The 18,449-nt window shown below is 35.3% G+C and overlaps 1 protein-coding gene across 5 annotated transcripts in view; it reads right to left on the bottom strand.

Moving 5' to 3' along the window:
* HMG20A (high mobility group 20A) overlaps positions 1–18,449 on the bottom strand; it is a 79,355-nt gene that overhangs the window by 19,217 nt on the left and 41,689 nt on the right. For all 5 annotated transcript variants that reach the window (XR_001596861.2, XM_016144092.2, XM_016144094.2 and 2 more), the window contains exons 2-6: positions 15,948–16,040; positions 11,311–11,458; positions 9,456–9,668; positions 6,286–6,418; positions 5,294–5,325 (exon numbers count right to left, since the gene is read on the bottom strand). Coding sequence is in view for 4 of the 5 variants with exons in the window: in XM_016144092.2 (XP_015999578.1) it covers positions 5,294–5,325; positions 6,286–6,418; positions 9,456–9,668; positions 11,311–11,458; positions 15,948–16,036 (615 nt within the window). In the remaining variant the exon portion in view is untranslated. The remainder of the gene's footprint in view (positions 1–5,293; positions 5,326–6,285; positions 6,419–9,455; positions 9,669–11,310; positions 11,459–15,947; positions 16,041–18,449) is intronic.

Raw genomic sequence — 18,449 nt, 5'->3', positions numbered from 1 at the left:
GAGAATTTAAAAGCCATTTCTCATCTGTGTAGTTTGTATAGTCACAGTATACAGCTGTGGGAGTGATTGAGATAGGTACAGAGAAAGGGAATTTCTGGGTGTTTTTTCAGTTGCTTCTGCTGGTTGTGTACGTAAAATGCTCTCTTAGATAGGACTATACAATCTAAATTTGCAGAGTGGATAATAAGGATTTTAAGCAGAGATCTGCCAGCCATGAGCGATAATAATGGTATTCCATTGGTACTTCTAATTTATAAGGGGCAGACTATAATTGGGGACCTTTTAGACTTTATTCAGATATAGGAAAAATAAAATCAAGACATTAGAAAATGCTAGACTCTAAAAATAGAAAGCCAAGAATTATGTGAGACAGAAAATAACAAATCCTAAAATCAATTCACCAGTATTTGGTGAATTTAAAAATAAAATTAAAAAAAATTTAAAATAAAAGTCTCACAAAACTACTGCAAAATACATCCCACAATGATCCTTAAGAGTAAGTTAATCACAAGATCCTTTGGTTGCCATTTCTACAATGAATTTGAAAGTGTTATGAATATGAATTATTTCTACAATGAATTTGAAAGCATTATAAATATAAATTATAAGTGTCTTGGCATGGTGGTTAAAATCTTACATAATTTAAGGTAGTAAAGAGAACAGTGGGAAATGTATACTGAATTGCTGGTGAAACCTGAAGATTCCAAAACCTTTACAACATAAAGAACAGTTAAAAAAATTTAGAATTCATTTTTATAAAAACAAATTTAAAGCTAGAGATGCGATGTATCTTTCCTACTCTGCCACCACTAGTCTTTTATATTTGACTAGAAATATGATTTGGAACCCAGTAGAAAAGCTAAGCAGTTAATAGTCTATGGGAAAATTCTGACAGCAAAGCTCCTGGATTCACACTGGTGTCTGCCTTGTAAGGAGGCTGGCTAAGCTGTGTGAACTGTCTGCAATGGCAGCTGATCAAGAGGGATAGAAGTTTGAAAATCTCTATATTTACCTGGGGAAACTCAGAGCACTTAACTGTTACCCTTTTACCTCTTAATGAAAGCAAGCAAAGTTTCCCAGAACAACTTAAAAAACAACAAAAGTATCACTGAAAGCTCCAGTTTCAACATGGAAAAAGCCTCACCTCAAGCCAGGTTCTAACAGATTTCAGAGGAATGTTTGGGTAATAATGTACAAGGTGTAACAGATATAAGCATAAGTCCACAAACGTCTTAGGATAGTCATGACTTTGTCATCTGACCTACTTAACTACACAGGCCTATATGAGATCAGTTACTAGCCAAAGCTCTAAATATCTGCCAGTTAGATAGGTAGGTGGAGATTCCTGGCCTCCCTTGGCATGGCACCTGGAGCCCTCTCCAAGGTCTTGACTCTCCTCAGACAGCTCACTCTGTTTTCTTCTTTGTTAGTGAGGTTCAAACCAAGCTAACTATGTAAGGGCGGAGGACAGAACCATGCAGGTGCATCAACACACTGCCCCTCAGTGAAGACTCTTAGAGTGCAAAATAAGAAATACCAAAGCAATTAAATAAAACTTCAGTCTCTGAATACCAATAGAGAAATTCTACTTAACAGAAGAGTGGGAATAAAAACCATCAGCACGCTTCCATTACTGAGTACATTACTCAGCATGGAGAAGATCCTCCTGGGGGCTCGGGTATACTTAAGCTGCTCCAAGGATTGCTCAAGAGATTAATATCATAAGAATTTAATTACCTCTTCATTGAAAGGGTCTAATTTGTTCAGGCTAAACGTCGTTTTGTCATTTCTCATAAATTAAAGGAGAAACAAAATTATTTCTATCTTAGTCCTCACATGAAATGTAGAGACTTTCTTGAGAGTAATACTAGCCGACTCTTGGGTCTAGTGGGCGGGCTTTTGATTTGAGAGGAGAAAGAATGCTCTTTCCTTTGATTTTTCATTCTATATATCATGCAGAGTGTAAGAGAGAATAGAGGTCCTTCTGAAATGAAACTATTTTTGCTGTGATCTAAGTTCAGGGCCAGAATTTCATAGAGTGTGTGATAAATTTCTCTTAAGTGCCCTTTGCTTTAGGGAATGTACTTAAGACTGTGTGACAGGCTGAGTGCCCCAATGCTATGCAGAATGGCTTGAATGGCTTTCATGTCTGCATTTCTTTAGCTCTAACACACATTCTTCAATACCTGTCTTGGTAACAATGCCTTAGGAATCCAAACTCCATTTAGTAATACAGTAGGTTTCTTACCATTTACAAAACAAAATCAGTTCTGTCTGAAGTGGCAAAAAATTTTGCTGACATCTCAGACAACCAGGCTCATTTTAATTTTCAACACTTTAGTTTATTCCACATAGCGGAATAAACTAGTGGCATGTGCTGCTAAGAATGCTTGAGGCCTGGGTTTCAGTCACCTTTCTGCCTCTAATTTACTCGTGATTCCAGGGAAGTTCTTTCTTGTTTTAGACAAGCCACTTTGCTCACTGGCAAAATAAAGGGGTTCAGTAGAGAAGAGCTGAGGTCTTAGTATTTTTGAAGTGAGCTCAAAGACTATTCTATTTGTCATTGTATTTTTAATAAGAAAAGTAAAGGGATATAAGCATATATATAAACTCTGTGATGTTTTAGGCACATTGCAAAATATTTGCTGTTTAACTTACTCATAACTGCTCAAGCCACTTTACCCATTCTGAAGTGTCCCCATAAAGCCTGGGTCATCTTTAAGGCCTGATTCAGTTCCTCTTTCCTTGGGGCCCAACTGTGGCTGCTTTTCACTCATACTGCTTGCTTGTTTTTCTGAACTCCTGTTATACTAAGAGGTCATATGTAAGGAAATCACTGTGTAACTATATTTAATTAATAACTGTCTAAATAGTTTACTGCAATTGGTTCGAAATTATCTAGTTTAGCAGAGATATTATTCTATAGAAAATAAAACTGATAAAGTGAGGGCCATTAATTGGGTCAATAACCTTGCTGAGAGCTTTATCCTGATATAGGCATGTAACAGACAGATTTATAGGGCAGACTGTATACACATTTGAGAAACTACTCTAGCTCTTCACCTATTCCTTCCATTGTTTTTGTTTGGATTAACATGTGTCTAATCCTGAATCAGGGAAATCACATAGACTTACTCCTTTTCATAAATCACAGAAATTCCTATCACATTAAATAATGCGTTTTAATATAAAGCTTCATTTTTCAAATCCTCAACAGTTTAGTCAATAGATTGACTAAATCTATTAAATCTTTTCTGACTCCAACTATCAACTTTACCGAAGACCAAAATGCCAGGTATGATTTGGCCAGCAAAATCCATAGTGATGAAAAGAGTCAGTGATTAACTAGAAAATGTGAGATCTAGTATTTTAGACTGCTGTCCAAATTCTCTTTTGAAACCATTAAGGATAAAGAAGTTATAAAGAATGTATAATAGGGAAAAAAAAGAAGTACAGAAATTTCATGACATTGATGGTTGGGCACACAAAAGAAGGGAGAAATAAGTAATTATACAAGTATTTGCAATATGAAAAGCTTGCCAACACTATACAATTATGATTTAAAAGATAAAGCATATATACATTTTCTCAAGCAAAAAAAAAATTCATAATATTTCATCCTAGTTAGAGCACAGAGATGTCATATATAACTACATTTATATTGGATTTACATAAAAAATAAAATGCTAATATTTACTATGCTTTTCACTTTATAATTCATGAATGGTAAAAAATCTCTTTGACTTGTGAATCTAAATGTTTTCTCAATGTTCAACTTAGGTATGAGAACTACAACCTCAAGATAAATAAGTTATTATTTTGATGAAGTAATTTTCTTGATTTAGTAAAAAAACAAATACATGTAAAAAAATATATCAGAAAATTATTTCTGTGTAAATCTCCACAGTTATTTCAACAAACGGGTTTTGCATAAAAATAAATTTATGGAAGATCTCCTCCATGAAAGGGTGTTATGCTAGCTTGTACGAAGCTAGGTACGAGATGGAAATTAGACCATATATGTCTTCAAAGAGGTTATAATCCAAGAGTTTGAATAACAGAACCACTTGAATAATCTCAACACCAAGCCAGATCAGCTAAGTGCCTAAGAGAAATATAGAGAGCTGTGAGAGTTAAAGGAAACTGGAGGAAACAGGACAAGCTTGAAGGAGAAAATGGAAAGTGAAATAGGGTTTGAAGGGTGACCAGAATTTTGAGAGGGAGAATGGGATGATGTGGAGGTGGAAGAAATGGGCAAGAGAGTGAAAGTATACCCGGGAATAAAAGAATATGAGCATAGGCATGAGGCAGAGAAGGACGGGGCACCTGGAGGACAGTGAGTAGTATAGGTTTTTAAGTACAGAAGATATATATGGGAAATATGACAGCTAAGGTATTTGAAAAGGGAAATTAGGACTTAATTTCAGATGATCCTGATTGCTGAGTTTGAATGTGGTAAGCAATGAGGAGTCGCTGAGCATTTTAAGACACGGAAGTACAACAAATTTTATTTTTTTACAACCATATACAGTCATGTGCTGCATAATACTGTTTCAGTAAGCAAAGGATCATATATATGACAGAGGTGTGTAGTAGGCCCAGGTGTGTAGTAGGCTAAACCATTGTGTTTATGTAAATGTACTCTATGTTTTGCACAATGACAAAATCACCTAATGACACATTTTTCAGGGCACACCCCTATCATTAAGTGGAGTATGGCTACATTAACCATAGGCTACATAAATATTTAAAGTTCTTATGTAGCACAGCCAACACACACAGGAACACAGGCCTTAATCCTATTGATGAGGATGAACCAAATAGAGGGGAAAAGGCCACTGAATAAACAAGTGCCGAACAAGAAAGGAGGCACAGGAACCAAGATATTGTCACATGCACTCTGCTGACATTCTAATTGAATAACCAAATGATGGGTTCCCTAAAATTTACAACTTTTTTTAAGAGTCAGAATAAGTATTTGATGATGATAAACTATGGTCCAATTATAGCTTTCATCTGATCCTAATTTCTGTCCCTCACTCCAAATTCTAGCCATCTTCAGCATTTAAAGCCAATAAAATTCTTGGATGAGAAAGGACTGGAGTTAAGGACAGAATCATGATATAAATGTCTATTATTCGCTGGGAATCCTTGAGCTAAAGCAACTCACCCCATTGGAATTATGGGATAGGAAATACTCTGTCATTCATTAAAAACAGTATTTTAAATAACATTTTAATAATAATAATAAAAAATATATACATATATAGTATGTAGACAGAAAGGTAATTACCTCATGATCATGAGTGGCCTGTCTGGCTGCATCTAAATATATGGAAAAATAAGGGAACATTAAGTTGAAAAATAAAACAGAACAATAACAAAACCCAAGCAAACAACTGTGCCAAACCACAAAAACTGTTGGCTATCACAACATATGATGTTTTCTTTCATGGCTTTATTAATCAGTCAGTCAGCAAAAGTTAAAGGGAACACTATATTTATAGGTTACACAATTAGACAGAAGAGAAACAGCAGACAAAGTTTTATCATTGAGGAGAATAGGGTGGGAGGGTGGACAGGAAACATGTTAAAAGCTGCTTGCACATTATAGTTTAGCAGGGAAGATGCCCAAGTGTGAAACGATGCAATGGACAAGGAACAATAGATTAGTTGTGAGTGAGGTGTCTTTGCAGTGTTTCCTGAAGAAGGGGAACTTAAAGCAAGTCTTGTAAGGGTGAGAGAGACGATTTCAATGAAGAATAAAAGAATCATGAGGACCGAAATCTTGTCTATCTTATTCAATGCTGTATTCTTAAAGCCTCAGTAAAAGCCTGATATGTAATAGGAGGTGCTCAGTACATATCTATAAATGCACACATATATGAACCTATACATGAATGAAAAACAGGGTGATTACTGGAGGTTGGGAGAAATGGCACATGAAAGGCTTAGAGGTTTTAGTTAAAGCAAGGCAGTTACATGGTTTAGTAGACAGGGTTTAGAGGTAGAGAAATGCCTAAACTGGGAATCCGAAAAAAAAAAAAAACCAGACAACTAAAAGGAGTCTTGGAACACAAGTCAGATTGTTGATAATGGATATAGAAACCAGTTAGAATTTCTAAACGAGAATAATGGGATTTTAATAAAATTCCAAGACAACGTATAGATGTGAACGTAGTATAATAGAGAAATGACGAGAACATACCTTCTATATCACTCTAATAGGAGCCTTTGAGACATTTACCACACACAACAAACTACAAATACATTTGGTTCTGATACCTTGCCTATGAGATTTGCCTTTCTGACGGTCCTGGGTTTTCCTACTGAAAACCTTATAGGCCTCAGTTTTCTGATACTGCTCCAGTTCCTTCATGTAACGCTCTTTATCTCTGTCTGCTTCATCAAGGTAGCGCTAGAAAAGAAATGTGGAGTTATTTTCAAGAAACAGATCTTATTTAGGTTAAATATCAATGAGCTATTTGAGAAAAACAGAGGACAATTAAAACACAAAAAGAAAAATATATGAGGAATAAGCTTTAAGGGAGAATTTAAAAGAAGTCATATGAATAGAATAAAGTATAATCCCCAAATTATAAAAGAAATAGGTGATTCTGACTTTTTATATACATTTATTGCCTTTTCTGACTTAATAAAGACAAATTCTATTGAGATCATTCTCATAAAAAATTCACAAGAAGATGATTATAGTTATTTCTCAAATTCTATTGATAGAATTCCACATGGCTGCTAGAGTCCTCAAGATGGCTGAATATCACATAGATACACTTAGTCCTCCCAGGGGAAAGGATGGAATATTACTTAGTTTCTCTAATCCCCAACCTATACTGAGGGAATGATCTCATATATCAATTGGCCTTTTAAGAGCCAGAAGAATGGAGCACTAAAACCAGAAGACATAAAGAACATAAAAAACAATGACCTCATCCTATGGATCTAAAAAATGAGAAATCTTATATTTATCTACATGCTTTGTGCTATTAATTATTTAAACAAGGTTCACTGATATACCAGCATAATTTTGTTTATTGCCTTGTCCCTTTAATTCATCAATTAGGTTTAAGAAATAAAGTATAAAAATACTGCTTCTAAATGAATACAAGTTAGTCAGAAATATATTAAAAGTCTTGTCCCACACAAGAACCGGATGTAGGGGAGACATGACTGGCCAAATGTGAGAGAATTTAAGTACCAAAATACTTATGTACAATAATTACAAACCATTTGAGAGAAAAAGTCCCTATGACCATACCAATAATAAATAAATAAGCAAATAAACACATAAATGGGGAGAGAGGAGGGCCCCTGCTTATATTAGAATGTTGAGGGCCAACTGGTAAATGTGGAGGGAGTGCTAGAGCTAGAAAATCACCATTTTGCAATCATCATGGTAAAGATTAGATCAGGCAAAAGTCATCGATGAATGCTAAATCTAGGGGGGAATTTTGATATGAATAGACTATTATCATACCCTTAAAACATCTCTCCAAAGATTACTTATTGATTATAACAGAGAACAGAAAAAACTTTATGGAGTGAGCAAAATTAACATTACCAAAGAGGAATAAAGGGACATTGCGATAACCTAAGAAGGACACACCACCACCTATGCAGTATCTTCATCAAGATGCATAACCTCAATATAATCACAAGGAAACATCAAATACAATATGAGAAACACTCTGTTAAAAGTAAACAAAAGGGAGGAAGGGGAGGGATTGTATTTTTTTAAAATATCAATGTCATTAAAGACATAGAAAAGTTGTGGAAATATTCCAAATTAAAGGAATCTAGAGATTTGACTACTAAACACAAAAATTGACCTTAGACTGGAATCTAAACTGTGGGGGAGGGGGAGGGGAGGAATTTTACAGAGGGATGATGTTAGGTCAACTGGAATACTGATGGTTGGTAGACAAAAGTATTGTGTTAATATAAAATTATAAAGTTAATAACTATACTGTGGTTGTGTAAGAGAATATGTCTATTCTTAGGAAATATACTGAAATATTTAGGGCCATGATGTAACATCCTCAAGTGATTCTGAAAAATATAGTGTGTGTGTGTATATAGTGAGAGTGAGAGGGTGAGAGAGAGCGAGTACGAGAGAGAGCATAGGCACTTGGACATTTTGCAAATTAAAGCAGTTTTTGTTAACAAAACAACAAAAATATATGAGCACATATGAGTATATGAAAATATGAGTATGAGCACATATGTAAAGGGAGAAATGGGATAAAGTGTGTTAACAAAAGATGAATCTGGGTAAAAAGTATTTGGGTGTTCTTTGTACTATTCTACGTTTGTGAATTTTTGTACATTTGAAATTATATTCAAATAAAAATTAAAAAAAAACATAAATAAGCATGCAAACCCTTGTCCTATATACCTAACAGTGTTATCCCTGGAGATAACTACTGTTACTTTTTTCTTTATACATTCTGTATTGCCTAAAAAAATTTTAAACAATGAACATGCATTAATTTTGAAATAAAAAAAATTAAAAGAGTAACCTAGTATGTACAGCTTACTATCCCTTTATACATTAGAGCTAAGACAATGGATGACATGCACTGCTTTCTATTAGCTTGCTACCACAAACACAGGGCTTTGAGTTGCAACTTAATCTGATCTCTCTGAAATTTTTTGAATTCAGTTACTTCCCAAGAGTATTTTTCAATTTGGTTTCAGTCTATTTGGAACCCTTTTTAAAGAGTGTAAGTCATGAAAAAGTATAAGACATAAAAGAAACATAGATATCTTTCAGATGCTGAGAATGCTGGGAACTTTTAACGAGAAGACACTCTCACAACTATCACTCCATGTTAGTGCCATTTCAACCAGTTCATGACTATCTTGCCCTTAATTCCTCTCAAATCTCTGTAACGAATGGATTTATTTCAGTCTGGCAATAGAGTTAGTTTCTGTTTTAGAAGAGAAAGAATTTAAGTAGTTCTTGCTTTATTTTCCATAATAGGTTAAATGTGCCAAAACTTTAGTTTAAGAATTTTATGAAAGCAGTAAAATCTTTCTTAAACAAAAATCTTATGAAAACAGAATTTTATCAAATGACCTCTTTTCATTTAACTCATGACTTTTATTTAACTCAGTGGAATGAATTATGTTGATAGATTTCTTAATTTCTTAGTATGGAACCACTTAAAAAAATCTTATGTGACTTCTCAGTATATAAATCAAATAAGAGCAGTGTTGTTTTGGTTGAGGGCCCCTCCTGCTCACATCCCTGCAGCAGACCCTGAAATAGTATAAAAACAACTGTGCTAAGGAAAAGTGCTATGAAGGACCCTGCTGTTCTGGTGTCCTAGGCACCATGACAAAACAAGAACCAACTGTCCATCCTCTTTGCTTTTCTGGTAGATCATTTCTGAGATATAATGAAAACCAAGCAAAGGATCAGGAATAGAAACAACCTGTTTTTCCTCAGGAGGGAGTTTACTCCATTCATTGCCTAACATCCTTGTGATTTCTGGAAATGGGACTTCTGGTCTTTTTGCTCGAAGTTGTTCTCGACGCTCGTTCATGAACCGAACATATCCTGTAAGGGGGGATTTGGGTGCATTGCTGTCTCGAAGAGGTTTCTTCCTCTTTCTTCCTTTGGACCAACCTCCTCGTTTACTTCTTTGCTATAAAATAAAAATCAAAACCAAATCACAATAACAACAAAAATGTCCCCAAAAACACAACAATAAATACTAACAAACAAAATGGGATCGGAGTTGCATTTTCCTGTCATTAATGGGTATTCAAAGCTCTCCAAATCTTTCATAGGTACAAATAACTGCAATGCAGTTTTCAAGAGGGGACTCCAGATGGTTCACTTTTAGACCCTTTTATGTACCAAGCTACAAACTGTTGCACTAAGTGGATATTTTAGTGCTAACTCCAAGAGATAAGAATAAAGGAGTGTTACAATCACTCAAGCTTTGGCCTTCATATGCACTTAACAAGTCCAGTCTCCCAACAGGGCAGTATTCTAAATGAGAAATGCAGCACATACACAGCACTGTACCAGAGAAGCAGACACTGTCACAGTAGATCAGAACAAAATGTTATATGCATTGGGCAAATGAAGAAATGAGCTGAAGCACAGGAATTAAAAATCATTCATGAAGGGTGCTTCTTATTGATACTACTCAAAGACTAGTTTATTTCTCATAGCAGATAGTACAGACTGTTAAATTAATATCTAAGTCTTAGAAAAATTTCAATAAGCATAATATATCCAGAATGAAGATGTTTATTTAATAAAGTCAGAGGTCTTTATATGTTATATAGTTAAATAAAAAAGTAAATCACCCCTAAAAAAGTTTAAAGGACTGAGGTACCCTGACGTTTTACTACAAATCTTTTCCTTGTCCTTTTAAATGAAATATACATATTTTTGCTTCATAATTTTACAAATACATACAGTCTTCAGTTAACAATGTTTTATGAATATAAGAATTCTTATTTCAGAAAAGAGAAATATAAGCAAAATAGGACCAAAAAAACCACCTAAATATTAATTACAATACTATACTCTTCCAAATAGATATAAAATGGTGTAATAATTCGCCATAGGGCAAATGATATATTTGGCTTTTTTTTTTTTTTTTGTGAACCTAGTAATGTTAAAGTTACTAATGATTTTAAGATGTTTGTGAAGCCTTAAGCATTCATCATAACCTTTAAGATTGCCGACACAGAAAAATCAGCTCTTTTAAAATAAGAAAAAGGCTAAAAATCAATGGTGGTACTCTTTTACGGCTAAAAAAGAGTGCCTTAAAACACAATGGAAATCAGTCATTTTTGAGAAACACTGAAAGTCCAACATGATCAAGACTTCCCAGGCTCATACACAACTTCTGTGTGATTTAAAGATGCCCCCCATGGGTGATCGAATGATTTGGTAAGTAGTATGAATCCTTTGGGCACATAAAACTCCATGCTGCAGGACTTAGTGAGCAGTATGTGGCCTTGAACATGAGCATGTGGACTTCTCATTAATTACTTATTTAATTAAATAATTCATTTACTCATTCAACAAGCATTTGTTAAATATCTAATATTCTGTAGGTATAACTCTCTTAGGCAGGGGAAAAAAAGTCCACCTGTCTTCATGTCATTAAAACTATTAATATGATTCTACATAAAGTAAGAAATAGAAAACAAAAAATTCTGAAAAATTTAAGAGAGCCAGATGATGGACACCTCAATCAACTCCCTTGTTGCCTGCTTCTTCAGAAGCTTCAGAAACCAGTAACAGGAGGAGACACTTTAGCGTACCTCATCTTCATGCCTTTGTTCACTGCCTTCTGCTGTGTTTGAAGACTCATTCTGAAGCAACTGACCTTGGGAGAGATCCTCCACAAATTCTGGATTGTTGGTGGATGACGTGGCTCCACTACTATATGGAACCTCTGGGTGGGTTAACCTGAAGAATAAAAAGCAGGAGTGCAAAAGTTCAGTATCAATAGCATCAAACACTCTTATTTACCAAGTTCAAGACAAACTTCCCTGCCAGCAAAAGTACATGTCAGCCCTTGAATTAATTCCTCCCACCTCATTTTGTGTAAATGCAAACAATGTCTCTACAGCACTTTTTTTATAGAGCATTTTAAAAAATGGTTTCAGGGCTTGACTGAACCAGATCAGTTCCATGAAGAAGTCTCCTACTAAAAAAAACAATATTCTTTTCCCCAAATATTACCTCTTCCCTCAACACAGACTTCACATTAGTTCTGAGCATGCAACAGAGTCTGACTTTTATATTCTACCTTTCCTGTATCTACAATGTAAAAGGAAAATTCTACTTATAGAAAATAAGAATAGGAATGGGGATTGAAGAAGCAGTTTGCCCCCATCACAGAATAGAGAGTTCTTGAAGGGCATAAGAGACATCTCATTCCATAGGCTATTCTTTCTTGGATTATAGTATTTTGCGACAACCAGATTATTTAAAAACAATATTATCAAGTTCATTAAGTTCAAGTATAAATGTTAAAGAATCGGACAGATATATTTCTTTTCTGATCCCACCATTTTTTCCAGCTCAGTCAGCAAACCATATCTCACAAGGATACAGATGATGGCTGGGTCTTAGACTGACTTACCCTATCACATGCGGATAAAGAAATGAAAGAAAAGGCAACACCATGTGCCATGAGTTTGAGTTTTTTCGGGGGGGGGGGGAAGATGTGGGGGAAGTGGAGGAAGATACATAAGAAAGTAATATTCGGTTTTATTCTGGAAGAATGTATACTTCATAGGGTTATAGACACATAATTATAATGTACCATAAGTATGGAAATATAGGTTTGTAAAATGTGCCACAAAAACACAGTAGAGGGTACGATAAATTTTATATGTGTGGGAAGAATGTTAAGAGATTTTACAGAGGCGGTCTTGAAAGATGGATAGGCATTCACCAGGTAAAAAAACATCATTAAAATCAGAAAGAATATGATATAACAGGAGAAAATGAACCCCATCAGAAGGCTATTGCAATAAACTTAGTGAGAGACAAGTGTAGGTAGGATGGAGAATAGGGGAGAGAAAGCTAAGAGATACTTAAGAGGTAGAATAGAGAGAACTTAAAGACTGAATATAGTGAGAGGAAAAGAAGAGTCGAAGGTATTCTGAGGTTTTCTGATTATATGATGACGTACTATGAACTAAGGAAACAACTGGAATGAGTGTGTGTCTTTATATGTATGTAAAAGAATAAAATGGTATATCTGAAACACTAAAGACATAATAAAGTGGAACTGTTCCACAGACAACTGGAAACATACCTTGAGAGAACAAAAGTGATTAAAAAGCATGAGACAGATTTGAGGAATCAGCCCACAGAAATAATGGGAAGTGCTAGATATTCTCCGGAAAGATAGTGAGAAGAAAAGTCAGGACAGAAATCTGTTGGAAGAATATCATTTTAGAAACGAGTGTTAGAAGAGCTGGGAATAGATGAGAGAGGACATTAAGAGATTTAAGTTTTTAAGAAGTGGGTATTAACTAAGTAAAAAGCTGCAGATGCCAATAAGACAGGTTAAAAAAATATCTGCTAAATTTGAAGACTTAAAGTTTGCTGGTGATTTTAGGGAGTACAGTTTTAGTGGAATGGAAATAAAAACCAGATTACAGAGGACTGAGAAATGAATAAAAGCAGATGTAGACTGTCCTGAAAATGAAAGTATACTTTTCCAAAACTTTCCAGAAAACATATTAGATGATCATAAACAATAGGTTTCTACATTTTTGAGGGCCTCTGAAAAAGGTAAAAGAATCTATGAGGTCAATGCCAATCATGTTCTCTGAAAAGAGGAGCTAACAGAAATCCAGTCTGATCTCAGCAGCTTTGTTTTTCCAATGTTTCAATCATTTTGGCTGTCTTAGGCAACTTGTTCTTTCACTGTCAGACTCATTTCAATGTGCTACCAATTTTTAAGTTACTAACTCTTGTACACTCTTATATGAGAAGTAGGTTTGGGAAAAGAGTACCAATCCTATCAATCTCTGAAATGGACAGGAATCAGAAGGGAGTGGTCAAAGGCATCAAATGCCTTTGAGATGACATAAAAAGGTTCTTTTGTTCTTATGAATGAATTTTCTGTACTCTAAGCTAAAGCCAACAACCCTACCATTTGTGCCCGTGCTTTCATACCTGCTAGCCTACTCAAATACAGGTTTTTGGCAATTCTGCCCTTTCTGGCATTACCAATTCTGCCTTCTCTACTGGATTAGCCTAATCAGCATGCAAATGTGGCATTATTACTCTTAAAACACACAAATGAAAACAAAAAACACTTTCTTGATCCCACTTAATTTTTCTCCTTTCTTTTATAGAACTGTTTATACTAATTGACTTCATTTGTTTATGCTGGTAAGAATTAACTTATTGTCTTCATTTTTTTCCCTTTCATTATCTCTTAAACCTAACCCAAAGGAAATGTGTGCTTACAACTTGTCAAAGTCCAGTGTAATTTCTTAGTCCTCATCTTACCTGATCTTCCAGGTAAGGTTTTGACCCAGTTTATCGCTTTTCCTTCCTTTTCACTTGGTTTCCAAGACCTCACACTCCTCTGATTTTTCTGCTACCCTTTCAGCTATTCCCTTTAGTTTTCTTTGCTGACTGTTCCTCTTCTGCCAGACTTCTAAATGATGGAGCACCCCAGAGCTCAGGAATTAGAGTTTTCTTTTCTTTTTTTTAATTTACAGTGCTCATTTCTTTGATGATCTTGTCCAGTTTTATGGCTTTATGTATACCGATGACTCCCAAGTTTCTAGTGTAGACCTTCTCTAACTTCAGAACCTGATTTCAATCTGCTTGTTTGACATCTCTGTGTGGATATCTAACAAGCATCTCAAGTTTCAAATCTACAAAACCAAGCCCCTAAAATCCCCTCCCCTACCTGCTTTGTTTTAAACATCTAAGTTAATGGCAATTCCATCCCTTTGGTCTCTTAGGCCAAAACTTTGGAGTAGTTTTCGATTGCTTTCTTCTCCCTTCTTACATCTTGTCCGGTCTTTTGGGCAAATCCAGTTTGGTTTACCTTCAAAATATATCTAGAATTCTATATGTCTCACCAACCCCAGTCCCACTGTTTTTGAAACTCAATCCAGTGAGGTTTTTCCCCCTACTACTCCACTTAAAATACTCTTGTCAAAGTTGCTAGTGATGTTTTTTAAGTCAGCATCTCTCACTTTAATTATTTTAGAAGCCTACTGGCCTCCTTGCTTCAGTCCCTGCTCCCTTCACTCTATTTTCTCAATATAACAATCACAGGGATCCTATTAAAAATAGGTCAAATCATATCATTTGGCTCAAAAGCTTCCAATGCTTTCCCTTCTCAGAGTAACAGTTCAAGTGCTTACTCTGATCTCTCAGATTTTACCAGATCTAGTCCCTTGTTGTTTCCTGTTTTAATCTATAGTTCTTATCAACACAGTAAGTATTTTACTTATTTAACCTGTTTTTTTCTGACTTCCTGGTAGAATTTGAGCTCTACAGGGGCTGGGAGTTTTGTCTGTTTTACTTGTTTAATATCTAGTGCCTAGAACAATGTCTGGCACATAGTAGACACTCAGAAAATTTTTACTGAATGAACTGGATTTAGTAATGGCAAACTTCTGAAAGGTCTTGGAGAACAGTTTCATCTGAAGAGTAAGGGAAGAGGCAGATATTAATGAGGTAGGAAACAAAAGTGAAGGAAAGAAAACAGAATTACAAAGTAGAGTCTATTTTTAAAGAGCTCTAAATAACATTAAAATAATGCATCTTAAGAATTAGCTAGCACTTCAATCTATAGTAAACACATTTCTTCTTTGGCAAATAACTTCTAAACAGAAAAGATAAAAATTCAAACATAACAGATTTTTAAGGGAAGGACTATTGCTATTAGCCCTTTTTTAATATGCCTTTACTGCCTTTGCTTATCTGTCCAAATACAGTAAAGAAGGAACACAGGGGGGAAAAAAAATAAAAGAACAGAAGTCAGCTAGAGCTCCTGGGCATCTTAAACAAAGAATCGTATTAAAAATTGTGATCTTAAAAAAATATATATATCGGACCTTTAGGAAAAAAATTGTTTTAATATCTGTGGCCATTTAAACAAAATGAACTTGATTTTCAGAGCTAGCCCTGTGACAGGTATTTCTTTAATAGTGACCATGTAATTATTTTAACTGATGTTTACTAGACCCCACATATTGCTGTTCCAGTTCACAGGAGCCAGAGCGCTTCGAGTGACAGCTGAATGCTGATTACAAAGTACCTTACAATGGCTCTCACCCTCTTTACAAAGCGTAACAACCATATCTTCTATTCTTATGATATAAAACTGCCTTTTTAGCATGTTGTAGTTTGTCAGAAGCTTTCTTTTGAAGCCTAGGAATAGGCCCAGTGTTCCAAAGTAGCTGCTTACCCAGTGGTGGCCAGATCATTACTCTCCTTGGAGCCATCTTCATCTGCAAAAAGGGGAGGCAGGGTGGAACTAGTCATCAAGGTTTCCATCTCTCTAAAAAGAAGAGAGAATAAAAAAATAATGGTTTAATTACTTCCAGTTCAAGTTCCACTAATTTAACAGCCAGCCTTCCTTAACTTTTCTATATCAGCAGCAGAAGAGAAACTGACCTGAATATTAATTTTTGTGACTTGGACACATCAATTTAAACTCTATGGTTAAAGAATGGGCTTTCAAACTTGGTCTTTATTAACTGACCAGACTAAAAATAGTTAGATTTTTAACAACTCACAGTATTGAGAATTCATTTTTTGTTTATTCAGAATATCTTCTAACGTATACTTATTTCCTGAAAAATTAAGCAGAGTAACTCAGAAGCACTGCAACCCAGAGCAAGTTATTTAATCTCCTGAAGATGCAATCTTACCATCATAGACAAAATTGCTGACTTAACCCACAGGGTTATTGTGAAAAAATTAAACTGGAAGTGCTCCATAAACAGAGGAAGGCTAAGGTTTACGTGCTCTGAGTATTATTATATAAAGAAAGGTATTGTTATTACAGCATTACCAGTTCTCAGTCCTAGATGAAGTCTCGGATTCAAATTGAGCCCTCCAAAAAGAAATAATGCAAAAGAAGCAGAGGATGGAAGGCATAGTGATGTGGTTCATAGTTAAAGAAACAACACTTCCAGGTCAGAAACATGCTCCACATCACCATGATGACCAATGGCAGAAATAGCATGCATCTGGGTATAGGGAACAACTAAACTTAACTGGAGAAAGCAAATTGCAAGAACTCAAGGTTATCAGCATGAAAAGATAAAAGAATAAAGTGACAGAGTAATTTCATTTAGCTTATCACTACAAAGAAAAGTTTTTTTCTTTCCAAGGTTTACCACCAAGGGCTTTACTCCATTTAGCTAAAAGCAGCAGCCTTCTGCTCATCGTGAAAGTGAAATTCAAACAAAACATTCAAAAGTGACCCCAAACACCAGCCACTTAAGTGAAACTGCAAACTACTCAAGAAAGAATGCCTCAATCAACCAGGAGAATTGAGAAGCAAATTATGAGAATTCATGTAGGAGCTCTCTCAGCAGTTATTTCAGGTGCTGCTGCTAAGGAGACCTAGTGAACCAGCAATTAAAAGGAAAACCCAGTAGCCCAAGCAGAGCTCTGGTTTATCCTATTGAAGTGAAAATAACAAAGAAAATGCAGATGACAGTGACACCATATTCTAAATTTTCAATAGAATAGTTTACTTCCAAACCAATGATTTCTTTCTTTTTACTTTTCTCATTTTCACTTCTAAATGTGTTACTTAGCAGACCAAGTTCCATAAATAGCTTAATGTAAAAAAAAAAAAAAAAAAAAGAGCATCTCTGTTTATCTACTACCCATTATAGGAGATAAAGCATGGGAGGAATAGAGAGAAACTTCTACTCAACCATAATATGGAGTTCACCCCATGTGCTGGAATGCTTGCTAACCCCTTTCAATTACTTCAAGACAGAGGGTTTTATAGAGGGCTCTAACAAATCCTGCAAAATTCCATTCTAGATGTTTTCTAGAATAACCCTGACACAAATTTTAATTCACATTATACACAGACCAGATTAAAGCCTCAGCTTTAAAGGCTGCTAGTATCACCTTAAACCAATATTCATCTTACCAAAAGAAAATGGAACAATTAGATGGCATACAGTTGAACTGTATATTGTAAACAAACATTCAAATAGCCAGGTATATACCCCCAACCCTTAAAAGGACTCATTTATTTGGCTTCTTTCTAAAAGTCTCCCTAGAAATAAATGGCCTTTCAAGAATCTCAAGATTCAGCATTTGAAGCTTCTGGTGTCCCTCCCACACCTCAAAAGAAGATATGTTATTTGGTAGGGGACAAACAGTGTTATTTCATTCATGATGCCAACACGACCTTCTTTGAATGTCTCCCAGATATCTAGCCGTTTCTGAAATATGGGGAGGCAGCTGGACAACACAACTTTAATAACATCTGCACAGACCATATAAACAAAGAAAGTTCAGAGAAAACATACCTTTTGCTTTTTTTTCCCCCTTAAGTTTGTTTTACTCAACATATGTGGCTTCAGATATACCTCCTTTAGTGTTACTGAATAGTTAGGTCCCTAAAAAATGAGTAATAAAGTGGGTGGAAGGTTATATGGTCAAGATTAACAAAAGAAGGAAATGAGGAAATGGTCCAGTGAAACCCAAAGGCCTCTAAACTAACCCAATAAGTTGGAAAATAAAATGATTCCCAAGAATAAGGCTGGGATCCTACAAGAATCTGCCTTCATGCAGTCCATGAAGGAGTGATTCAAACTGAATCACAGCTACCAAGTCATTGACTGCCAAAAGCTCCTCGGTGTAGCATCTATACCTGACCACGTCCTAGTAGTACACAGGTCACACTGAACTTTGAAATTCTATGCAAAGCACTTAA

This window comes from Rousettus aegyptiacus, unplaced genomic scaffold (genome assembly GCF_014176215.1).
Source record: "Rousettus aegyptiacus isolate mRouAeg1 unplaced genomic scaffold, mRouAeg1.p scaffold_m13_p_3, whole genome shotgun sequence".
Classification (NCBI taxonomy): domain Eukaryota; kingdom Metazoa; phylum Chordata; class Mammalia; order Chiroptera; family Pteropodidae; genus Rousettus; species Rousettus aegyptiacus.
This window is presented reverse-complemented; position numbering and strand designations above follow the sequence as displayed.